This window comes from Molothrus aeneus, unplaced genomic scaffold (assembly GCF_037042795.1).
Source record: "Molothrus aeneus isolate 106 unplaced genomic scaffold, BPBGC_Maene_1.0 scaffold_30, whole genome shotgun sequence".
Lineage (NCBI taxonomy): Eukaryota > Metazoa > Chordata > Aves > Passeriformes > Icteridae > Molothrus > Molothrus aeneus.
In genome coordinates, this window is record NW_027098964.1 from 3,577,606 (window position 1) to 3,603,391 (window position 25,786).

The 25,786-nt window shown below is 49.7% G+C and overlaps 1 protein-coding gene across 2 annotated transcripts in view; it reads left to right on the forward strand.

Annotated features, from left to right (window-relative positions):
• SMC1A (structural maintenance of chromosomes 1A) overlaps window positions 1-25,786 on the forward strand; it is a 51,282-nt gene that overhangs the window by 23,197 nt on the left and 2,299 nt on the right. Inside the window, exons 13-24 of one of the 2 annotated variants that reach the window (XM_066570334.1) lie at window positions 423-560; window positions 5,900-6,016; window positions 8,109-8,215; window positions 9,391-9,532; window positions 13,015-13,160; window positions 14,489-14,642; window positions 15,210-15,320; window positions 16,135-16,291; window positions 17,305-17,459; window positions 18,580-18,731; window positions 20,307-20,376; window positions 22,280-22,390. In XM_066570334.1, the coding sequence (XP_066426431.1) occupies window positions 423-560; window positions 5,900-6,016; window positions 8,109-8,215; window positions 9,391-9,532; window positions 13,015-13,160; window positions 14,489-14,642; window positions 15,210-15,320; window positions 16,135-16,291; window positions 17,305-17,459; window positions 18,580-18,731; window positions 20,307-20,376; window positions 22,280-22,390 (1,560 nt within the window). Of the gene's footprint in view, window positions 1-422; window positions 561-5,899; window positions 6,017-8,108; window positions 8,216-9,390; window positions 9,533-13,014; window positions 13,161-14,488; window positions 14,643-15,209; window positions 15,321-16,134; window positions 16,292-17,304; window positions 17,460-18,262; window positions 18,354-18,579; window positions 18,732-20,306; window positions 20,377-22,279; window positions 22,391-25,786 lie in introns of those variants that run through there. The other variant, XM_066570335.1, reaches the window with a different exon arrangement.

Here is a 25,786-nt window from a genome sequence, read left to right on the forward strand (position 1 = left end):
CCCCCCCATTTCTTTCCCTTTTTTTCCCATTTTCCCCCCATTTCTTCCCCCATTTTCCCCCCATTTTCCCCCCATTTCTTCCCCCATTTTTCCCCATTTTCCCCCCATTTCTTTCCCCCATTTTCCCCCCATTTCTTCCCCCCTTTTTTCCCCATTTCCCCCCCATTTCTTCCCCCATTTTTCTCCATTTCTCCCCATTTCTTTCCCCAAATTTCCCATTTTTCCTCCATTTTTCCCCCTTTTTTCCTCCATTTCTCCCCCCCTTTTTTCACCATTTTCCCCCCATTTCTTCCCCCATTTTCCCCCCATTTTCCCCCCATTTCTTCCCCGTTTTTTCCCCATTTTTCCCAATTTTCCCCCCATTTCTTCCCCGTTTTTTTCCCATTTTCCCCTGATTTTCCCCCATTTCTCCCCGACTCCAGGAGCAGATGAAGGCCAAGCGCAAGGAGGCCGAGCTGCGCCAGGTGCAGTCCCAGGCCCACGGGCTCCAAATGCGCCTCAAATATTCCCAGAGTGACCTGGAGCAGACCAAGACCCGGCACCTGGCACTGAACCTGCAGGTGGGACACGGATTTGGGGCTAAAAATGGAGATTTTGGTAAAAAAATGTGAATTTTTGGGAAAAATTTTTAATTTTTGGGGAAAAAAAAGTGAATTTTGGGGGAAATCCCCTCATGAAATGTTCCCAAAGTGACCTGGAGCAGGCCAAGACCCGGCACCTGGCACTGAACCTGCAGGTGGGACACGGATTTGGGGCTAAAAATGGAGATTTTGGTAAAAAAATGTGAATTTTTGGGAAAAATTTTTAATTTTTGGGGAAAAAAAAGTGAATTTTGGGGGAAATCCCCTCATGAAATGTTCCCAAAGTGACCTGGAGCAGGCCAAGACCCGGCACCTGGCCCTCAACCTGCAGGTGGGACACGGATTTGGGGCTAAAAGAGGGGATTTTGGTAAAAAATCTGAATTTTAGGGAAAAAAATCTGAATTTTTGGGGAAAAAAATCTGAATTTTGGGGGAAATTCCCTCATGAAATGTTCCCAAAAGACTTGGAACTGAACCTGAAGGCGAGACTCAGATTTGGGTGGAAAAAAGGAGATTTTGGTTAAAAAAATGTGAATTTTTGGGGAAAAAATGGGAATTTTGGGGAAAAAAAAGTGAATTTTGGGGGAAATCCCCTCATGAAATGTTCCAAAGGGACCTGGAACTGCACCTGAAGGCGAGACTCAGATTTGGGGGGAAAAAGGGATTTTGGTAAAAAAAATCTGAATTTGAGGGGAAAATATCCACATTTCAGGGCAAAAATATAATTTTTGGGATAAAAATGTGATTTTTTTGGAAAAAAATGTGAATTTTGGGGGAAATCCCCTCATGAAATGTTCCCAAAGTGACCTGGAGCAGACCAAGACCCGGCACCTGGCCCTCAACCTGCAGGTGGGACACGGATTTGGGGCTAAAAGAGGAGATTTTGGTAAAAAAATGTGAATTTTTGGAGAAAAAATGGGAATTTTGGAAGAAAAATTGGGATTTTGGGGGAAATCCCCTCATGAAATGTTCCCAGAGTGACCTGGAGCAGGCCAAGACCCGGCACCTGGCACTGAACCTGCAGGTGGGACACGGATTTGGGGCTAAAAAAGGGGATTTTGGTAAAAAAATGTGAATTTTAGGGAAAAAATCTGAATTTTTTGAAAAAAAAAACGTGAATTTTGGGGGAAATCCCCTCATGAAATGTTCCCAAAGTGACCTGGAGCAGGCCAAGACCCGGCACCTGGCACTGAACCTGCAGGTGGGACATGGATTTGGGGCTAAAAATGGAGATTTTGGTAAAAAAATGTGAATTTTTAGGGAAAAAAATGGGAATTTTGGGGACAAAAATGGGAATTTTGAGGAAAAAAATCTGAATTTTGGGGAAAATCCCCTCATGAAATGTTCCCAAAAGACTTGGAACTGAACCTGAAGGCGAGACTCAGATTTGGGCGGAAAAAAGCAGATTTTGGTTAAAAAAATCTGAACTTTTGGAGAAAAAAAATGGGAATTTTGGAAGAAAAATCGGGATTTTGGGGGGAAATTCCCTCATGAAATGTTCCCAAAGTGACCTGGAGCAGACCAAGACCCGGCACCTGGCACTGAACCTGCAGGTGGGACACGGATTTGGGGCTAAAAATGGAGATTTTGGTAAAAAAATCTGAATTTTTGGGAAAAATTTTGATTTTTTTGGAAAAAAATGTGAATTTTGGGGGAAAGTCGCTCATAAAATGTTCCCAAAGTGACCTGGAGCAGACCAAGACCCGGCACCTGGCCCTGAACCTGCAGGTGGGACACAGATTTGGGGCTAAAAAAGGAGATTTTGGTTAAAAAAATCCAAATTTCAGGCAAAAAACGAGATTTTTTGGGACAAAAATGTGAATTTTGGGGAAAAAAATCTGAATTTTGGGGGAAATTCCCTCATGAAATGTTCCCAAAAGACTTGGAACTGAACCTGAAGGCGAGACTCAGATTTGGGTGGAAAAAAGGAGATTTTGGTTAAAAAAATGTGAATTTTTGGGGAAAAAATGGGAATTTTGGGGAAAAAAAAGTGAATTTTGGGGGAAATCCCCTCATGAAATGTTCCAAAGGGACCTGGAACTGCACCTGAAGGCGAGACTCAGATTTGGGGGGAAAAAGGGATTTTGGTAAAAAAAATCTGAATTTGAGGGGAAAATATCCACATTTCAGGGCAAAAATATAATTTTTGGGATAAAAATGTGATTTTTTTGGAAAAAAATGTGAATTTTGGGGGAAATCCCCTCATGAAATGTTCCCAAAGTGACCTGGAGCAGGCCAAGACCCGGCACCTGGCCCTGAACCTGCAGGTGGGACACGGATTTGGGGCTAAAAAAGGAGATTTTGGGAAAAAATCTGAATTTTTGGGGAAAAAAATGGGAATTTTGGAAGAAAAATTGGGATTTTGGGGGGAAATTCCCTCATGAAATGTTCCCAAAGTGACCTGGAGCAGACCAAGATCCTCACCTGGCCCTGAACCTGCAGGTGGGACACGGATTTGGGGCTAAAAGAGGAGATTTTGGTTAAAAAATCTGAATTTGGGGGAAAAAAATCCAAATTTTGGGGTAAAAATGTGAATTTTGGGGGAAATCCCCTCATGAAATGTTCCCAGAGTGACCTGGAGCAGGCCAAGACCCGGCACCTGGCCCTGAACCTGCAGGTGGGACACGGATTTGGGGCTAAAAAAGGGGATTTTGGTAAAAAAATGTGAATTTAGGGAAAAAATGGGAATTTTGGGGAAAAAAATGGGAATTTTGGGGGAAATTCCCTCATGAAATGTTCCCAAAAGACTTGGAACTGAACCTGAAGGCGAGACTCAGATTTGGGTGGAAAAAAGGAGATTTTGGTTAAAAAAATGTGAATTTTTGGGGAAAAAATGGGAATTTTGGGGAAAAAAAAGTGAATTTTGGGGGAAATCCCCTCATGAAATGTTCCAAAGGGACCTGGAACTGCACCTGAAGGCGAGACTCAGATTTGGGGGGAAAAAGGGATTTTGGTAAAAAAAATCTGAATTTGAGGGGAAAATATCCACATTTCAGGGCAAAAATATAATTTTTGGGATAAAAATGTGATTTTTTTGGAAAAAAATGTGAATTTTGGGGGAAATTCCCTCATGAAATGTTCCCAAAGTGACCTGGAGCAGACCAAGACCCGGCACCTGGCACTGAACCTGCAGGTGGGACACGGATTTGGGGCTAAAAGAGGGGATTTTGGTAAAAAATCTGAATTTTAGGGAAAAAAATCTGAATTTTTGGGGAAAAAAATGTGAATTTTGGGGGAAATCCCCTCATGAAATGTTCCCAAAGTGACCTGGAGCAGACCAAGACCCGGCACCTGGCACTGAACCTGCAGGTGGGACACGGATTTGGGGCTAAAAATGGAGATTTTGGTAAAAAAATGTGAATTTTAGGGAAAAAATCTGAATTTTTTGAAAAAAAAAACGTGAATTTTGGGGGAAATCCCCTCATGAAATGTTCCCAAAGTGACCTGGAGCAGGCCAAGACCCGGCACCAGGCCCTGAACCTGCAGGTGGGACACGGATTTGGGGCTAAAAATGGAGATTTTGGTAAAAAAATCTGAATTTTTGGGGAAAAAAATGGGAATTTTGGAAGAAAAATTGGGATTTTGGGGGGAAATTCCCTCATGAAATGTTCCCAAAGTGACCTGGAGCAGACCAAGACCCGGCACCTGGCCCTGAACCTGCAGGTGGGACACGGATTTGGGGCTAAAAAAGGAGATTTTGGTAAAAAAAAAGTGAATTTTTGGGAAAAATTTTGATTTTTTGGGGAAAAAAACATGAATTTTGGGGGGAAATCCCCTCATGAAATGTTCCCAAAGTGACCTGGAGCAGACCAAGACCCGGCACCTGGCACTGAACCTGCAGGTGGGACATGGATTTGGGGCTAAAAATGGAGATTTTGGTAAAAAAATGTGAATTTTTAGGGAAAAAAATGGGAATTTTGGAAGAAAAATTGGGATTTTGGGGGGAAATTCCCTCATGAAATGTTCCCAGAGTGACCTGGAGCAGGCCAAGACCCGGCACCTGGCACTGAACCTGCAGGTGGGACACGGATTTGGGGCTAAAAAAGGAGATTTTGGTTAAAAAAATCCAAATTTCAGGCAAAAAACGAGATTTTTTGGGACAAAAATGTGAATTTTGGGGAAAAAAATCTGAATTTTGGGGGAAATTCCCTCATGAAATGTTCCCAAAAGACTTGGAACTGAAGCTGAAGGCGAGACTCAGATTTGGGCGGAAAAAAGGAGATTTTGGTTAAAAAAATGTGAATTTTTGGGGAAAAAACGGGAATTTTGGGGAAAAAAAAGTGAATTTTGGGGGAAATCCCCTCATGAAATGTTCCCAAAGTGACCTGGAGCAGGCCAAGACCCGGCACCTGGCACTGAACCTGCAGGTGGGACACGGATTTGGGGCTAAAAATGGAGATTTTGGTAAAAAAATCTGAATTTAGGGAAAAAATCTGAATTTTTGGGGAAAAAAATCTGAATTTTGGGGGAAATTCCCTCATGAAATATTCTCAAATTGACCTGGAACTGAATCTGCAGGTGAGACTCAGATTTGGGGGGAAAAAAGGGATTTTGGTTAAAAAAATCTAAATTTATGGGAAAAAAATCCAAATTTCAGGGCAAAAATGTGATTTTTTGGGACAAAAATGTGAATTTTTGGGGGAAAAAATCTGAATTTTGGGGGAAATTCCCTCATGAAATGTTCCCAAAGGGACCTGGAACTGAACCTGCAGGTAGGACATGGATTTGGGGCTAAAAGGGGGATTTTGGTTTAAAAAATCTGAATTTTAGGGAAAAAAATCCAAATTTCAGGGCAAAAATGTGATTTTTTGGGACAAAAATGTGAATTTTTGGGGGAAAAAATCTGAATTTTGGGGGAAATCCCCTCATGAAATATTCTGAAAGGGACCTGGAACTGAATCTGCAGGTGGGACATGGATTTGGGGCTAAAAGGGGGGATTTTGGTTTAAAAAATCTGAATTTGAGGAAGAAAATCCGAATTTCAGGGAAAAAAAAAGTGATTTTTTTGGGACAAAAATCTGAATTTTGGGGAAAAAAATCTGAATTTTGGGGGAAATTCCCTCATGAAATATTCTCAAAGTGACCTGGAACTGAACCTGCAGGTGAGACTCAGATTTGGGGGTAAAAAATGGGAATTTGGGGAGGAAAAAAATTGGAATTTTGGGGTTTGGGGAGTGGATTTTGGGGATTCAGGGCTGGATTTTAATCACATTTTTCCCCCAAATTTTTTCTTTTTTTTTTTCCATTTTTCTCACATTTTTTTCCCATTTTTCTCACAATTTTTCCCATTTTTCTCCCATTTTTCCCCATTTTTCCAGGAGAAGTCCAAGCTGGAGAGCGAATTGGCCAATTTTGGGCCGCGCATCAACGACATCAAACGAATCATCCAGGGCCGGGAGCGGGAGATGAAGGACCTGAAAGAGAAAATGAACCAGGTTTGGGGCAAATTCCGCCCTTTTTGGGCAAATTCTGGGGTTGGGGGAAAATTCCAGAAGTTTGGGAAAAAAAAAACCCAAATTTGGGGGAAAAAATCCCAATTTTTGGAGGAAAAAATCCCAATTTTTGGAGGAAAAAAATCCCCTTTTTTTGGGGAGAAGTCCCCCCAGTTTTGAGGAAAATTCTACCAATTTTGGGAAAAAAATTCTCCCAACTTGGGGAAAATTCTGGCAATTTTGAGGGGAAAAAAATCCCAATTTTTGGGGAAAAAAGTCCCTGGTTTGAGGGAGAAATTCCCTCAAATTTGGAAAGAAATCCTCCCCAATTTTGGGGAAAATTCTGCCAAATTTGGGAAAGAAATCCCCCCAAATTTGGGGAAAATTTGCTGGGTTTTGGGAAGAAAAATCCCTATTTTATTGAAAAAAATCCCAATTTTTGGAGGAAAAAAATCCCCTTTTTTGGGGAAAAGTCCCCCCAGTTTTGAGGAAAATTCTACCAATTTTGGGAAAAAAATTCTCTCAACTTGGGGAAAATTCTGGCAATTTTGAGGGAAAAAAAAATCCCAATTTTTGGGGAAAAAAGTCCCTGGTTTGAGGGAGAAATTCCCTCAAATTTGGAAAGAAATCCTCCCCAATTTTGGGGAAAATTCTGCCAAATTTGGGGGAAAAAAATCCCAATTTTTTGGGGAAAAAAATCCCAGAAATGCTCTGGGTTTTGGGAGAAATTCCCCCAATTTTGGGGCAAATTTCTTCCAATTTTAGAAATATTCCCTCAATTGTGAGGAAAATTCACCCAAATTTTGGGAAAAATCTCTGGTTTTGGGAAGAAATTCACTCAATTTTGGGGATTTTGGGGGGAATTTGGGGGGATTTGGGGCATTTTTAAGGTGGATCTGGGGATTTTGGGGGATTTTGGGGTCCCTCAAATTTAGGGGATTTGTGGGGGGAGATTTTTGGGGGAAAATTGGGGGATTTTTGGGGGGGATTTGGGAATTTTGGGGGATTTTTAGGGTGAATTTGGGGGGATATTGGGGGATTTTTGGGGTGGATTTGGGGAATTTTGTGGTCCCCCAGATTTGGGGATTTTTGGGAGGGATTTGGGGGGAGATTTTTGGGAGGAATTTGGGGTTTTTGGGGAGGATTTTGAGGGATTCTGGGGAATATTTCAGGGTGGATTTGGGGGATTTTGGGGTCCCCCAGATTTGGGGATTTTGGGGTCTTTTGGGGGATATTTGGGGCTATTTTGGGGTGGATTTTTAGGGAGGGTTGGGGATTTTTGGGGGGGATTTTGGGGTCCCCCAGCTTTGGGGATTTTGAGAGGATTTTGGGGGAGAATTTTGGGTGGAATTTGGGGTTTTTGGGGAGGATTCTGGGGGAAATTGGGGGAATTTTGGGGTGGATTTTTGGTGGGATTTGGGGTTGATTTTGGGGTCCTCCAGATTTGGGGATTTTAGGACGATTTGTGGGGAAATTTTGGGATGATTTGGGGGAATTTTGTGGTCCCCCAGATTTGGGGATTTTTGGCAGGGATTTGGAGGATTTTGGGGGGAGATTTTTGGGAGGAATTTGGGGTTTTTGGGGAGGATTTTGAGGGATTCTGGGGAATATTTCAGGGTGGATTTGGGGGATTTTGGGGTCCCCCAGATTTGGGGTTGGGGGGATTTTGAGGGGGGATTTTGGGGGAGATTTTGAGGATTTTGGGATCCCCCAGATTTGGGGATTTTGGGGCTTTTTGGGGGATATTTGGGGCTATTTTGGGGTGGATTTTTAGGGAGGGTTGGGGATTTTTGGGGGGGATTTTGGGGTCCCCCAGCTTTGGGGATTTTGAGAGGATTTTGGGGGAGAATTCTGGGTGGAATTTGGGGGGGATTTGGGGGATTCTGGGGGGAAATTGGGGTCCCCCAGATTTAGGGGATTTGGGGGAGGATTTTGGGGGAGATTTTTGGGTGGAAATTTGGGGTTTTTGGGGAGGATTCTGGGGGGAATTTGGGGGATTTTGAGGTCCCCCAGCTTTGGGGGATTTTTGGGGTGAATTTGGGGGATTTTGGGGTCCCCCAGCCTTGGGGTTCCTGACCCTTTTCCCCCACCCCAGGTGGAGGACGAGGTGTTTGAGGAGTTTTGCCGCGAGATCGGGGTCAGGAACATTCGGGAGTTCGAGGAGGAGAAGGTCAAGAGGCAGAACGAGATCGCCAAGAAAAGGTCAGGGCACCCCAAAAACCCTCAGGAGACCCCAAAAAACCTCTGAGGAACCCCAAAAAACTCTCAGGACACCCCAAAAAACCTCTGAGGAACCCCAAAAAACCCTCAGGACACCCCAAAAAAACCTCTGAGGAACCCCAAAAAACCCCCAGGAGACCCCAAAAAACCTCTGAGGAACCCCAAAAAACCCTCAGGACACCCCAAAAAAACCTCTGAGGGACTCCAAAAAACATCTCAAGAACCTCCAAGAACTTCTCAGGAACCCCAAAAAACCCTCAAGGAGCCCCCAAACACTTTGGAGACCCCAAAAAAAACCCCTGAGGAACCCCAAAGAACTTCTCAAGAACCCAAAACACCTCAAGAACCCAAAGATCTCTTGGGGACCCCAAAAAAACCTCTCAGGAACCCCCTCAAATCCCTTGGGGACCTCAGAAAACCTCTCAGAGACCCCCAAAAAGCATCTCAAGAACCTCAAAAGAACTTCACAAGAACCTGAAAAATCTCTTGGGGACCCCAAAACCCTCTGAGGAACCCCAAAAACCATCTCAAAGACCTCCAAAACCCCTCAGAGACCCCAAAAAACCTTCAAGGACCTCCAAAACCCCTCAGAGACCCCAAAAAACCTTCAAGGACCTCCAAAATCCCTGAGAGACCCCAAAAAACATCTCAAGGACCCCAAAAAACCTCTAAGGAACCCCAAAAAACCTCTGAGGAACCCCAAAAACCATCTCAAAGACCTCCAAAACCCCTCAGAGACCCCAAAAAACATCTCAAGGACCCCAAAATACCTCAGAGACCCCAAAAAACCTCTGAGGAACCCCAAAAACCCCTGAAGAACCCCAAAAACCATCTCAAAGATCTCCAAAACCCCTCAGAGACCCCAAAAAACATCTCAAGGACCTCCAAAATCCCTGAGAGACCCCAAAAACCTTCAAGGACCTCCAAAACCCCTCAGAGACCCCAAAAAACCTTCAAGGACCCCAAAAACCTCTGAGGAACCCCAACAAACATCTCAAGGACATCCAAGAAACTCCTCAGGCACCCCAAAAAACCTCTCAGAGACCCCAAAAACAACTGTCAAGGGCCTCCAAAACCCCTCCGAGATCCCCATGAACATCTCGAGGAGCCCCCAGGAGCTTCTGAGGAACCCCAGGAGGCCTCTGGTGTCCCCCCAGGCTGGAGTTCGAGAACCAGAAGACGCGCCTGGGCATCCAGCTGGACTTCGAGCGCAACCAGCTGCGGGAGGACCAGGAGAAGGTGCTGATGTGGGAGCAGGGCGTGCGCAAGGACGAGGCCGAGATCGAGAAGCTCAAGAAGGTTTGGGGGCTTTGGGTTCTTCTGGGTTCTTTTGGGACTTTTTGGGATTTTTGGGGTGTTTTTGAGGTGTTTTGGGGTCTCAGGAGGCTTAAGGTGGAGAGGACCTGAGGTGGGACCAGGAGAACACAAGGACGAGGCCGAGATCGAGAAGCTCAAGAAGGTTTGGGGCCTTTGGGGTTTTTTGGGACTTTTTGGGGTTTTTTCTGGGGGTTTTGAGGTGTTTTGGGGTCTCAGGAGGCTCAAGGTGGAGAAGACCTGAGGTGGGACCAGGAGAACACAAGGCCAAGATAGAGAAGGTCCAGAAGGTTTGGGACCTTTGGGTTCTTCTGGGACTTTTTGGGGTTTTTTGGGGGGGTTTTGGGGTCTTGGGAGGTCCATGATGAGGAGGAGCTGAGGTGGGACCTGGAGAACACAAGGACGAGGCCGAGATCGAGAAGCTCAAGAAGGTTTGGGGCCTTTGGGTTCTTCTGGGACTTTTTGTGGGTTTTTTCTGGCGTTTTTGAGGTGTTTTGGGGTCTCAGGAGGCTCAAGGTGGAGAAGACCTGAGGTGGGACCAAAGGACAGGAAAGATCAAGAAGTCCAAGAAGGTTTGGGGCCTTTGGGTTCTTCTGGGTTCTTTTGGGACTTTTTATGATTTTTTGGGAGGGGTTTGAGGTGTTTTGGGGTCTTGGGATGCTCCTGGTGGAGAAGACCTGAGGTGGGACCTGGAGAACACAAGGACGAGGCCGAGATCGAGAAGCTCAAGAAGGTTTGGGGGCTTTGGGTTCTTCTGGGTTCTTTTGGGACTTTTTGGGATTTTTGGGGTGTTTTTGAGGTGTTTTGGGGTCTCAGGAGGCTTAAGGTGGAGAAGACCTGAGGTGGGACCAGGAGAACACAAGGACGAAGCCGAGATCGAGAAGCTCAAGAAGGTTTGGGGCCTTTGGGTTCTTCTGGGACTTTTTGTGGGTTTTTTCTGGCGTTTTTGAGGTGTTTTGGGGTCTCAGGAGGCTCAAGGTGGAGAAGACCTGAGGTGGGACCAAAGGACAGGAGAGATGGAGAAGCTCAAGAAGGTTTGGGGCCTTTGGGTTCTTCTGGGTTCTTTTGGGACTTTTTATGATTTTTTGGGAGGGGTTTGAGGTGTTTTGGGGTCTTGGGATGCTCCTGGTGGAGAAGACCTGAGGTGGGACCAGGAGAACACAAGGACGAGGCTGAGATCGAGAAGCTCAAGAAGGTTTGGGGCCTTTGGGTTCTTCTGGGACTTTTTGTGGGTTTTTTCTGGCGTTTTTGAGGTGTTTTGGGGTCTCAGGAGGCTCAAGGTGGAGAAGACCTGAGGTGGGACCAAAGGACAGGAGAGATGGAGAAGCTCAAGAAGGTTTGGGGCCTTTGGGTTCTTCTGGGTTCTTTTGGGACTTTTGGGGTTTTTTGGGGGGGTTTTGAGGTGTTTTGGGGTCTCGGGATGCTCCTGGTGGAGAAGACCTGAGGTGGGACCAGGAGAACACAAGGATGAGGCCGAGATGGAGAAGCTCAGGAAGGTTTGGGGGCTTTGGGTTCTTCTGGGTTCTTTTGGGACTTTTTGGGATTTTTGGGGTGTTTTTGAGGTGTTTTGGGGTCTCAGGAGGCTCAAGGTGGAGAAGACCTAAGGTGGGACCTGGAGAACACAAGGACGAGGCCAAGATAGAGAAGGTCCAGAAGGTTTGGGGCCTTTGGGTTCTTCTGGGACTTTTTGGGATTTTTTGGGGGGGTTTTGGGGTCTTGGGAGGTCCATGATGAGGAGGAGCTGAGGTGGGACCAGGAGAACACAAGGACGAGGCCAAGACTGAGAAGCTCAAGAAGGTTTGGGGCCTTTGGGTTCTTCTGGGTTCTTTTGGGACTTTTTGGGATTTTTGGGGTGTTTTTGAGGTGTTTTGGGGTCCTGGGAGGTCCATGATGAGGAGGAGCTGAGGTGGGACCAAAGGACAGGAAAGATGGAGAAGCTCAAGAAGGTTTGGGGGCTTTGGGTTCTTCTGGGTTTTTTCTGGGGTTTTTGAGGTGTTTTGGGGTCTCGGGATGCTCCTGGTGGAGAAGACCTGAGGTGGCACCAGGAGAACACAAGGATGAGGCCAAGATAAAGGAGCTCAAGAAGGTTTGGGGGCTTTGGGTTCTTCTGGGTTCTTTTGGGGTTTGGGGTTTTTTTCTGGGGTTTTTTTGAGGTGTTTTGGGGTCCTGGGAGGTCCATGATGAGGAGGAGCTGAGGTGGGACCAAAGGACAGGAGAGATGGAGAAGCTCAAGAAGGTTTGGGGCCTTTGGGGTTCTTCTGGGTTCTTTTGGGACTTTTTATGATTTTTTGGGAGGGGTTTGAGGTGTTTTGGGGTCTTGGGATGCTCCTGGTGGAGAAGACCTGAGGTGGGACCAGGAGAACACAAGGACGAGGCCGAGATCGAGAAGCTCAAGAAGGTTTGGGGCCTTTGGGTTCTTCTGGGTTTTTTCTGGGATTTTTGAGGTGTTTTGGGGTCTCGGGATGCTCCTGGTGGAGAAGACTTGAGGTGGGACCAGGAGAACACAAGGACGAAGCCGAGATCGAGAAGCTCAAGAAGGTTTGGGGCCTTTGGGGTTTTTGGGGACTTTTTGGGGTTTTTTTCTGGGGGTTTTGAGGTGTTTTGGGGTCTCAGGAGGCTCAAGGTGGAGAAGACCTGAGGTGGGACCAAAGGACAGGAGAGATGGAGAAGCTCAAGAAGGTTTGGGGCCTTTGGGTTCTTCTGGGCTCTTTTGGGACTTTTTGGGATTTTTGGGGTGTTTTTGAGGTGTTTTGGGGTCTCAGGAGGCTCAAGGTGGAGAAGACCTGAGGTGGGACCTGGAGAACACAAGGACGAGGCCAAGATAGAGAAGCTCAAGAAGGTTTGGGGGCTTTGGGTTCTTCTGGGTTCTCTTGGGACTTTTTGGGGGTTTTTTTCTGGGGGTTTTGAGGTGTTTTGGGGTCTTGAGAGGCTCAAGGTGGAGAAGACCTGAGGTGGGACCAGGAGAACACAAGGACGAGGCCGAGATCGAGAAGCTCAAGAAGGTTTGGGGCCTTTGGGTGCTTTTTGGACTTTTTGGGGTTTTTTTTCTGGGGTTTTTGACGTGTTTTGGGGTCTTGGGAGGTCCATGGTGGAGAAGACCTGAGGTGGGCACATGAAGACCATCAATAATTCTGGGGCCATTTTGACCATTTTTTGGGTTATTTTGACCGTTTTTGTCCCGTTTTCCAGGAGGACCAGCAGCACATGAAGACCATCAATAATTCTGGGGTGATTTTGACCATTTTTTGGATTTTTTTGACCATTTTTGGGTGGTTTTTCAGGAGGACCAGCAGCACATGAAGACCATCAATAACTCTGGGGTCATTTTGACCATTTTTTGGGGTTTTTTGACCATTTTTTGTCCCGTTTTTCAGGAGGAGCAGCAGCACATGAAGACCATCAGTAATTCTGGGGTGATTTTGACCATTTTTTGGGTTATTTTGCCCATTTTTTGTCCCGTTTTCCAGGAGGAGCAGCGGCACATGAAGATCATCGACGAGACCATGGCGCAGCTGCAGGACCTCAAGAACCAACACCTGGCCAAGAAGTCGGAGGTGAACGACAAAAACCACGAGATGGACGAGATCCGCAAGAAGCTGGGCGGGGCCAACAAGTGAGGGCGTGGCCAATGAGGGGGCGTGGCCAACAAATGGGGGCGTGGCCAACAAATGGGGGTGGGGCCAACGAGGGTGCTGGAGCAATCAATGGGGTGGGGGCAGTAAAAGGGGCGGGGCCTAATAGTGAAGGTGGTGTCAAGGGGGGCGTGGCCAAGGTGAGGGTGTGGTAATGGGCGGGGCTAAAAGGGCGGGGCTAGAAAGGGGCCTAAGGGCCATATGGGCGTGTCCATGGTGGGCGTGTCTTCGTGGGTGTGTCCCTGATGGGTCCCTATGGCCCTGTACCCACACCATGTCCCTGTCCCTGTCCCCCCACAATGTCCCCATTCCCTGTCCCCACACCATGTCCCCATGACCACATCCCCATGTCCCTGTCCCCACCATGTCCCCACCATGTCCCTGTGTCCTGTCCCCACACCGTGTCCCTGTGTCCCCGTGTCCCTGTCCCCATTCCCCGTCCCCGTGTCCCTGTCCCCCATGCCATGTCCCTGTCCCCATCCCCTGTCCCCATACCATGTCCCCATGACCACGTCCCCACACCATGTCCCGTGTCCCTGTCCCCATCCCCTGTCCCCATGTCCCTGTCCCCTGCCATGTCCCCTTTCCCTTTCCCCATGTGCCTGTCCCCACACCATGTCCCTGTCCCTGTCCCTGTCCCCACCACGTCCCCATGTCCTGTCCCCACACCATGTCCCTGTCCCTGTGTCCTGTCCCCACACTGTCTCCCTGTTCCCTGCCATGTCTCGTGTCCCTGTCCCCATGGTGTCCCCATGGTGTCCCTGTCCCCACACTGTCTCCCTATCCCCATGGTGTCCCATGTCCCTGTCCCCATGGTGTCCCGTGTCCCTGTCCCCATGGTGTCCCCTGTCCCCATGGTGTCCCATGTCCCTGTCCCCATGGTGTCCCTGTCCCCTGCCATGTCCCATGTCCCTGTCCCCATGGTGTCCCTGTCCCCATGGTGTCCCCATGGTGTCCCTGTCCCCATGGTGTCCCATGTCCCTGTCCCCATGGTGTCCCTGTCCCCTGCCATGTCCCATGTCCCTGTCCCCATGGTGTCCCTGTCCCCATGGTGTCCCCATGGTGTCCCTGTCCCCATGGTGTCCCATGTCCCTGTCCCCATGGTGTCCTATGTCCCTGTCCCCATGGTGTCCCTGTCCCCTGCCATGTCCCGTGTCCCCATGGTGTCCCTGTCCCCTGCCATGTTCCATGTCCCTGTCCCCATGGTGTCCCTGTCCCCATGGTGTGCGGTGTCCCTGTCCCCTGCCATGTCCCATGTCCCTGTCCCCATGGTGTCCCCATGGTGTCCCCATGGTGCCCCTGTCCCCAGGGAGATGACCCACCTGCAGAAGGAGGTGACGGCCATCGAGACCAAGCTGGAGCAGAAGCGCAGCGACCGCCACAACCTCCTGCAGGCCTGCAAGATGCAGGACATCCGGCTGCCGCTGGCCAGGGGCTCCATGGACGACATCAGCCAGGAGGAGGTGACACCCGGGGACACCCTGGGACACCCTGGGTCACCCCTGTGTCACCCTGAGCCATCCCTGTCCTCCTGTGTCACCCTGAGCCACCCCCATGTCACCCCGAGTCACCCCCTGTCCCCCCAGCTGCCCCTGGCCAGGGGCTCCATGGACGACATCAGCCAGGAGGAGGTGACACCCGGGGACACCCTGGGACACCCCTGTGTCACCCCCATGTCCCCCTGGTCACTCCTGTCTTCTGTGTCACCCTGGTTGTCCCCATTGTCCCCTCAGGGTGGTGGCACTGGAGAGGACCCCAGTGGCAGCTCCAGCCCTGTCCCTTGACTGTCCCCATTGTCCCCATTGTCCCCTCAGGGTGGTGGCACTGGAGAGGACCCTGGTGGCAGCTCCAGCCGTGTCCCCTCACTGTCCCCATTGTCCCCTCAGGGTGGTGGCACTGGAGAGGACCCTGGTGGCAGCTCCAGCCGTGTCCCCTCACTGTCCCCATTATCCCCTCAGGGTGGTGGCACTGGAGAGGACCCTGGTGGCAGCTCCAGCCGTGTCCCCTCACTGTCCCCATTGTCCCCTCAGGGTGGTGGCACTGGAGAGGACCCCGGTGGCAGCTCCCAGCGCAGCTCCAGCCTCTACGCCCGCGAGGCTCTGATCGAGATTGACTACAGCGACCTGCCCGAGGAGCTCAAGGTGACACCTGGGGCCACCTGGGCATGGTCTGGGCACACCCGGCACACCTGGACATGTCCTGTGTCCCCTGCTGTCCCTGTGTGTCCCCATGTCCCCACATGTCCCTGGATGTCCCCGTGTCCCCATGTCCCTGCTGTCCCCAGGATGCCCAGGCAGAGGAGATCCGGCAGGAGATGGCAGCGCTGCAGCAGCGGCTGTGTCCCCAGTGTCCCCATGTCCCTGTGTGTCCCCAGTGCCCCTGATGTCCCCGATGTCCCCTCATGTCCCCTGCTGTCCCCAGGATGCCCAGGTGGAGGAGGAGATCCGGCAGGAGATGGCGGCGCTGCAGCAGGGACTGTGTCCCTGTGTCCCCATGTCCCTCACACCCCTGATGTCCCTGCTGTCCCCTGATGTCCCCATGTCCCTCACACCCCTGCTGTCCCTGCTGTCCCCAGGATGCCCAGGCGGAGGAGGAGATCCGGCAGGAGATGGCGGCGCTGCAGCAGCGGCTGTGTCCCTGTGTCCCCATGTCCCTGTGTGTCCCCAGTGCCCCCGATGTCCCCTCATGTCCCCTGCTGTCCCCAGGATGCCCAGGCACAGGAGGAGATCCAGCAGGAGATGGCAGCCCTGCAGCAGCGGCTGTGTCCCCAATGTCCCCATGTCCCTCACACCCCTGCTGTCCCTGCTGTCCCCAGGATGCCCAGGTGGAGGAGGAGATCCGGCAGGAGATGGCAGCCCTGCAGCAGCGGCTGTGTCCCCGATGTCCCCATGTCCCTGTGTGTCCCCAGTGCCCCTGACGTCCCCGATGTCCCCTCATGTCCCCTGCTGTCCCCAGGATGCCCAGGCGGAGGAGGAGATCCGGCAGGAGATGGCGGCGCTGCAGCAGCGGCTGACGGAGCAGCAGAGCGTCCTGCAGCGCATCGCCGCCCCCAACATGAAGGCCATGGAGAAACTGGAGAGCGTCCGAGACAAGTTCCAGGAGACCTCGGATGGTGGGGACACCGTGGGGACACCGTGGGGACACTGGGGGAACAAGTTCTAGGAGACCTTGGATGGTGGGATGGGTGGGGGACATGGGGACACAATGGGGACAAGTTCCAGGAGACCTCGAGCGGTGGGACACGTGAGGACACCGTGGGGACATGGGGGAGCATCCATGACAAGTTCCAGGAGACCTCGGATGGTGGGGACACCATGGGGACACTGTGGGGACACCATGGGGACATGGGGGGGACGTGGTGGGGACATGGGGCAGCATCCACAACAAGTTCCAGGAGACCTCGGATGGTGGGACACCGTGGGGACACGAGGGAGTGTCAGGGATCAGACCTTGGCTGGTGGGATACGATGGACCCCAATGTCCCCTGATGTCCCCACGGCTGTCCCTGATGTCCCCTGACATTCCAGGGTGTCTGTGATGTCCCCAATGTCCCCATGGCTGTCCCTGATGTCCCCAATGTCCCTCCCAGAGTTCGAGGCTGCCCATAAACGCGCCAAGAAGGCCAAGCAGGCGTGTCCTGACCCCGATGTCCCCATGGCTGTCCCTGCTGTCCCCTGACACCCCAGGGTGTCTGTGATGTCCCCAATGTCCCCATGGCTGTCCCCTGAGTGTCCCCATGGCTGTCCCTGCTGTCCCCTGACCCCAATGTCCCCATTGCTGTCTCCTGATGTCCCCATGTGTCTCCTGATGTCCCCAATGTCCCCAGAGTTCAAGGCTGCCCATAAACGCGCCAAGAAGGCCAAGCAGGCATGTCCTGACCCCGATGTCCCCATGGCTGTCCCTGCTGTCCCCAATGTCCCCATGGCTGTCCCCTGAGTGTCCCCAGTGTCCCCATGACTGTCCCTGATGTCTCCTGACCATCCCAGGGTGTCTGTGATATCCCCAGTGTCCCCGTGGTGTCCCCTGATGTCCCCTGACACCCCAGGGTGTCTGTGATGTCCCCAGTGTCCCCATGGCTGTCCCTGCTGTCCCCAATGTCCCCTGATGTCCCCTGATTGTCCCCAGAGTTCGAGGCCGCCCGCAAGCGCGCCAAGAAGGCCAAGCAGGCGTTTGAGCAGATGAAGAAGGAGAGGTTCGACCGCTTCAACTCCTGCTTCGAGGCCGTGGCCACCAACATCGACGAGATCTACAAAGCGCTGTCCAGGAACAGCAGCGCCCAGGTGGGCACAGCTGGACACACCTGGGCACACCTGGGCACACCTGGGACACACCTGGGCACGGCTGGGGCACACCTGGGACACACCTGGGCACACCTGGGCACACCTGGGCACACCTGGGGTACCTGGGGACACACCTGGTCATACCTGGGACACACCTGGGACACACCTGGGCATGGCTGGGACACACCTGGGACACACCTGGGGTACCTGGGGACACACCTGGGCACACCTGGGGTACCTGGGGACACACCTGGGACACACCTGGGCATGGCTGGGACACCTGGGCACACCTGGGGTACCTGGGGACACACCTGGGACACACCTGGGCATGGCTGGCACACCTGGGCACACCTGGGCACACCTAGACACACCTGGGGTACCTGGGGACACACCTGGTCATACCTGGGACACACCTGGGACACACCTGGAACACACCTGGGCATGGCTGGGGCACACCTGGGCACACCTGGGCACACCTGGGCATGGCTGGGGCACACCTGGGCACACCTGGGCACACCTGGGCATGGGGCACACACCTGGGCACACCTGGGCATGGCTGGCACACACCTGAATGCGCTGGCACAGGGCTCGCCCTGCCCATCCCCCAGGTGTTCCTGGTCCCCAAGGAGCCCTGGCTGTGACACCTGGGTCACCTGGATGTCCCCTCTGTCCCCAGTGTCCCCAGTGTCCCCTCAATGTCCCCTGTGTTCTCTGTGTCCCCAATGTCCCCTGAGTGTCCCTGATGTCCCCTGTGTCCCCTGAGTGTCCCCAATGTCCCCTGAGTGTCCCCAATGTCCCCCCAGGCGTTTCTGGGCCCCGAGAACCCCGAGGAGCCGTACCTGGATGGGACCAATGCCAATTGTGTCACCTCAATGTCCCCTGAGTGTCCCTGATGTCCCCAATGTCCCCTGAATGTCCCCAATGTCTCCTGAGTGTCCCTGATGTCCCCTGAATGTCCCCAATGTCCCCCAGGCGTTTCTGGGCCCCGAGAACCCCGCGGAGCCGTACCTGGACGGGACCACTGCCAATTGTGTCACCTCAATGTCCCCTGTGTCACCTGTGTCCCCAATGTCCCCTGAATGTCCCCGATGTCCCCTGAGTGTCCCCAATGTCCCCGCAGGCGTTTCTGGGCCCCGAGAACCCCGAGGAGCCGTACCTGGACGGGATCAATTACAACTGCGTGGCCCCCGGGAAGCGATTCCGGCCCATGGACAACCTGTCAGGGGGGGAGAAAACCGTGGCTGCCCTGGCCCTGCTCTTCGCCATCCACAGGTGGGACCCCAACAACACCCGGGGGGACCCCAAAGATCCCATAGGACCCCAAAAACCCCATGGGAAATCCAAAAATCCTGGGAGAAATCATAAAAATCCCCAAAAAAATCCCTCTTTGGCTGCCCTGGCCCTGCTCTTCACCATCCACAGGTGGGACCCCAAAAACACCCAGGGGGACCCCAAAAATCCCATAGGACCCCAAAAATCCCCTGGGAAATCCCCAAATCCCCATGGGAAATCATAAAAATCCCCAAAAAATCCCCCTTTGGCTGCCCTGGCCCTGCTCTTCACCATCCACAGGTGGGACCCCAAAAACACCCAGGGGGACCCCAAAGATCCGGGGGAACCCCAAAAATCCCCTGGGAAATCCCAAAATCCACATGGGAAATCATAAAAATCCTGGGAGAAATCCCAAAAAAATCCCCCTTTGGCTGCCCTGGCCCTGCTCTTGGCCATCCACAGGTGGGACCCCAAAATTCTCCTGGAGGACCCCAAAAATCCGGGGGGACCCCAAAAATCCCATGGGAAGTCCCAAAATCCTGAGAGAAATCCCCAAAATCCCCAGGGGTGGGACCCCAAATCCTCCCCAAAATCCCCCTTTGGTTGCCCTGGCCCTGCTCTTCACCATCCACAGGTGGGACCCCAAAAACACCCGGGGGGACCCCAAAGATCCCATGGGAAATCCCAAAAACACAAAAAATCCAGGGGGACCCCAAAAACCCCAAGGAAAAATCCCAAAAACCAGGAGGAGACCCCAAAATCCCCACGGGAAATCCCCAACACTCTTGGGGGGACCCCAAAACCGGGGCTGGGTTGTTTTGGGGTGCCTCAGTTTTGGGGCATCCCAGTTTTGGGGCATCCCAGTTTTGGGGTGTCCTGGCTTCAGGGTGCCCCAATTTTGGAATGCCCCAGTTTCAGGGTTCCCCACTTCTGGGGTTCTCCACTTTTGGGGTCTCAGCCCAATTTTGGGGTGTCCCCGTTTTGGGGTTCCCCAGTTTCAGGGTGCCCCACTTTTGGGGTTCCCCTCTTTCAGGGTCCCCCACTTTTGGGGTCTCAGCCCAATTTCGGGGTGTCATTTTTGGGGTTCCCCACTTTTGGGGTGCCCCAGTTTCGGGGTTCCCCACTTTTGGGGTGTCCCAGTTTTGGGGTCTCAGCCCAATTTCGGGGTGTCCCTTTTTGGGGTTCCCCACTTTTGGGGTCTCAGCCCAATTTCGGGGTGTCCCTTTTCGGGGTTCCCCACTTTTGGGACATCCCAGTTTTGGGGTCTCAGCCCAGTTTTGGGGTGCCCCATTTTCGGGCTTCCCCAATTTGGGGTTCCCCATTTTCGGGGTGTCCCTTTTCGGGGTTCCCCAGTTCCGGGGTCTCAGCCCAGTTTCAGGGTTCCCCACTTTTAGGGTGTCATTATTGGGGTTCCCCTCTTTCGGGGTGCCCCATTTTTGGGATGTCCCTTCTTGGGGTTCCCCACTTTTGGGGTTCCCCATTTTCAGGGTGTCCCAATTTCGGGGTGCCCCATTTTCGGGGTTCCCCACTTTTGGGGTGTCCCAGTTTCGGGGTCTCAGCCCAGTTTCCCCCCAGTTACAAACCGGCCCCGTTCTTCGTGCTGGACGAGATCGACGCCGCGCTGGACAACACCAACATCGGCAAGGTGGGAACCTGGGGGGCCCCTCCCCTTTTTGGGGGGTCCCCTCCCCTTTTTGGGGGGCCCCTCCCCTTTTTTGGGGTCCCCTCCCCTTTTTTGGGGTCCCCTCCCCCTTTTTTGGGTTCCCCTCATGTGATTTTGGGGCTCCCCCCAGCCTCATTTTCTCCCTCTTGGAGCCGATTTTTCTGCCCTCACTCCCAAATTTTGGGGCTCCCCACCCCATTTTTGGGGTGTTCTCCTCCCCAGTTTTCAATTCTAGGGGTTCCCCATCCCAATTTTGGGGTCCCCCACCCCAATTTTGGGGCTCCCCCTATAAAGTTTTGGGGTCTGGGGGTGTCACCCCAACCTCCCCCAGCCCCATTTCTATGCCCCAGGGAGGGATTTTGTCCCCCTTAGCTCCAAATTTTGGGGTTCTGCACCCCAATTTTGGGGATGCCCCACCCACTTTGGGGGTCCCCTCCCCTTTTTTGTGGTTCCACTCCCCATTTTTTGGGGTCCCCTCATGTGATTTTGGGGTCCCCCCAATCTCATTTTCTCCCTCTTGGAGCCGATTTTTCTGCCCTCACCCCCAAATTTTGGGGCTCCCCACCCCATTTTTGGGGTGTTCTCCTCCCCAGTTTTCAATTCTAGGGGTTCCCCATCCCAATTTTGGGGTCCCCCACCCCAATTTTGGGGTTCCCCCTTTAAAGTTTTGGGGTCTGGGGGTGTCACCCCAACCTCCCCCAGCCCCATTTCTGTGCCCCAGGGAGGGATTTTGTCCCCGTTAGCTCCAAATTTTGGGGTTCTGCACCCCAATTTTGGGGATGCCCCACCCAATTTGGGGGTCCCCTCCCCATTTTGGGGTCCCCCCAATCTCATTTTCACCCTCTTGGAGCTGATTTTTCAGTCCCCTCCCAATTTTGGGGTGTCCCACCCCATTTTTGGGGGTCTCAGGTTCGGTTTTTGGGGTGCCAGGTCCATTTTTTGAGGTTTGAGGTTCATTGTTTTGGGGTGCCAAGTGCGTTTTTTGGGGTGCCATCCCCATTTCGGGGGTGCCAAGTGAATTTTGTGAGTTTCTAGGTCCATTTTTTTGGGGTGCCAGGTGAATTTTTGGGGTGCCAAGTGCATTTTTTGAATTTCTAGCCTCATTTTTTGAGGTTTCAGCTCCATTTTTGGGGGTTCCAGGTCTGGTTTTCGAGGTGCCCAGTCCATTTTTTGGGGTGTCAGGGTCAGTTTTGAGGTGCCAAGATGGTTTTTTTGGGGTACAAAGTCCATGTAGCTCCATTTTGGGGGGTTCTAGGTTCATTTTTGGGGGTGCCAAGTCCATTTTTTTAATTTCTAGGTTCATTTTTTGAAGTTCCAGATCCATTTTTTGGGGTGCCAAGCCAGTTTTTGGGGTTCCAGGCCTGGTTTTTGGGGTACAAAGTCCATGTTTTGGGCTTCTAGGTTCATTTTTTGGGGGTGCCAAGTCCATTTTTTGAATTTCTAGGTTCATTTTTTGAGGTTTCAGCTCCATTTTTGGGGGTTCCAGATCTGTTTTTTGAGGTCCTAGGTCCATTTTTGGGGTGCCAAGCCGGTTTTTGGGGTTCCAGGTCTGTTTTTTTGGGGTACAAAGTCCATGTTTTGGGCTTCTAGGTTCATTTTTTTGGGGGTGCCGAGTCCATTTTTGGATGTTTCAGCTCCATTTTTGGGGTGCCAAGTCCATTTTTGATGTTTCAGACCCATTTTGGGGGGTTCCAGGTCTGGTTTTTGGGGTGCCAGGTCTGGTTTTTGGGGTGCCAAGCCCATTTTTTGAATTTTTAGGTTCAGTTTTGAGGTTCCAGCTCTGTTTTTTTGAAGTTCCGTGTCCATTTTTTGGGGGTGCTGGGTGGGTTTTTTGGGGTGCCCAACCCATTTTTTGGGGTTCCGAGTGCGTTTTTGGGGTCCCCAGGTGGCCAATTACATCAAGGAGCAGTCGGCTGCCAACTTCCAGGCCATCGTCATCTCCCTCAAGGAGGAATTTTACACCAAGGCCCAGAGCCTGATCGGCGTCTACCCCGAGGTACCGAAAACCCCAAAAACCGCCCCAAAACCCCCCGAAATGGCAAAAAAATCCCTAAAAACGGCCTCTGATTGCCCTGAAATAGCCCTAAATACCCCAAAATATCCCTAAATTCCCCTGAATTACCAAAAAATACCCTTGAAAAACCCAGAAATACCAAAAAATACCCCAGAAATGCACAAAAATACCCCAAAATAACCCCATAAATACCAAAAGGTACCAAAACAATACCCCTGAAATGCCCTGAAATGCACAAAAATACCCCAAAAAGAACCCCATAAATACCAAAAGGTCCCACCCAATAATACCCCTGAAATACCCCCAAGAAATACCCTTGAAAAACCCAGAAATACCCAAAAATAGCCCTGAAATACAAAAAAATACCCCAAAAATAACCCCTGAAATGCACAAAAATACCCCAAAAAAGAACCCATAAATACCAAAAGGTACCAAATAATACCCCTGAAATATCCCTGAAATACCCAAAAATAGCCCTGAAATACAAAAAAAATACCCCAAAACCAACCCCATAAATACAAAAAATACCCAAAAATAGCCCTGAAATGCACAAAAATACCCCAAAACCAACCCCATAAATACCAAAAGGTACCAAAAAATACCCCTGAAATGCCCAGAAATACAAAAAATACCCCAAAAATAACCCCATAAATACCAAAAGGTCCCACCCAATAATACCCCTGAAATACCCCCAAAAAATACCCTTGAAAAACCCAGAAATACCAAAAAATACACCTGAAATGCCAAAAAAATACCCCAAAAATAACCCCATAAATACCAAAAGGTCCCACCCAATAATACCCCAGAAATACCCCTGAAATACCCAAAAATAGCCCTGAAATACAAAAAAATACCCCAAAAATAACCCCATAAATACCAAAAGGTCCCACCCAATAATATCCCTGAAATGCCCAGAAATACCAAAAAAATAGCCCTGAAATACCAAAAAATACCCCAAAAATAACCCCATAAATACCAAAAGGTACCCACCAATAATATCCCTGAAATACTCCTGAAATACCCAAAAAATACCCTTGAAAAACCCAGAAATACAAAAAAATACCCCTGAAATGCCAAAAAAGACCCCAAAAAATAACCTTATAAATACCAAAAGGTACCCACCAATAATACCCCTGAAATACCAAAAAATACAAAAAAATACCCATGAAATGCACAAAAATACCCCAAAAAATAACCCATAAATACCAAAAGGTCCCAAATAATACCCCTGAAATACCCAGAAATACCCCAAAATAGCCCTGAAATACCAAAAAATACCCCAAAAATAACCCCATAAATACAAAAAAAAACCACCAAAAATAGCCCTGAAATGCACAAAAATACCCCAAAACCAACCCCATAAATACCAAAAAGGTACCAAAACAATACCCCTGAAATGCCCAGAAATACCAAAAACTACCCCAAAAATAACCCCATAAATACCAAAAGGTACCCACCAATAATATCCCTGAAATACCCCCAAAAAATACCCTTGAAAAACCCAGAAATACCAAAAAATACCCCTGAAATGCCAAAAAAATACCCCAAAAATAACCCCATAAATACCAAAAGGTCCCACCCAATAATACCCCAGAAATACCCCTGAAATACCCAAAAATAGCCCTGAAATACCAAAAAATACCCCAAAAATAACCCCTGAAATGCACAAAAAAACCCCAAAAATAACCCCATAAATAGCCCTGAAATGCACAAAAATACCCCAAAAAGAACCCCATAAATACCAAAAGGTACCAAAAAATACTCCTGAAATGCCCAGAAATACCAAAAACTACCCCAGAATTAACCCCATAAATACCAAAAGGTCCCACCCAATAGTACCCCTGAAATACCCCCAAAAAATACCCTTGAAAAACCCAGAAATACCAAAAAATACCCCTGAAATGCCAAAAAAATACCCCAAAAATAACCCCATAAATACCAAAAGGTACCCACCAATAATACCCCTGAAATACCAAAAAATACAAAAAAATACCCATGAAATGCACAAAAATACCCCAAAAAATAACCCATAAATACCAAAAGGTCCCAAATAATACCCCTGAAATACCCAGAAATACCCCAAAATAGCCCTGAAATACCAAAAAATACCCCAAAAATAACCCCATAAATACAAAAAAAACCCACCAAAAATAGCCCTGAAATGCACAAAAATACCCCAAAACCAACCCCATAAATACCAAAAAGGTACCAAAAAATACCCCTGAAATGCCCAGAAATACCAAAAACTACCCCAGAATTAACCCCATAAATACCAAAAGGTCCCACCCAATAGTACCCCTGAAATACCCCCAAAAAATACCCTTGAAAAACCCAGAAATACCAAAAAATACCCCTGAAATGCCAAAAAAATACCCCAAAAATAACCCCATAAATACCAAAAGGTCCCACCCAATAATACCCCTGAAATACCCAGAAATACCCAAAAATAGCCCTGAAATACAAAAAAATACAAAAAAAAAATACCCCGGAAATGCACAAAAATACTCCAAAAAATAACCCATAAATACCAAAAGGTATCAAAAAATACTCCTGAAATGCCCAGCAATACAAAAAATACCCCAAAAATAACCCCATAAATACCAAAAGGTACCCACCAATAATATCCCTGAAATACTCCTGAAATACCCAAAAAATACCCTTGAAAAACCCAGAAATACAAAAAAATACTCCTGAAATGCCAAAAAAGACCCCAAAAAATAACCTTATAAATACCAAAAGGTCCCACCCAATAATACCCCTGAAATACCAAAAAAAATACCCCTGAAATACAAAAAAATACAAAAAAATACCCATGAAATGCACAAAAATACCCCAAAAAGAACCCCATAAATACCAAAAGGTCCCAAAAAATACCCCTGAAATACCCAGAAATACCCCAAAAATAGCCCTGAAATACCAAAAAATACCCCAAAAATAACCCCATAAATACAAAAAAATACCCCAAAAACCCCTCCATAAATACCAAAAGGAACCCATCCAATAATACCCCTAAAACCCCCAGAAATACCCAAAAAATACCCCTGAAATCCGTAGAAATACCCCTGAAACACACAAAAAATACCTAAAAATACCCCAAATACCCCTAAACACACAAAATACCCCAAAATAGCCCTGAAATGCAGAAAGATACCCCTTAATACCCAAAATACACAAAAAATACCCCAGAAATGCACAGAAATACTCAAAAATACCCCAGAAATACCAAAAAATACCCCTAAATAAAAACCCCACAGAAATACCCCTAAACCACCAAAAAATACCCCAAAATACCCCTGAAATCCCCAGAAATACCCCTAAAACACCCAAAATACCCCAAAATACCCCTGAAATCCCTAGAAATACCCCTAAAACACCCAA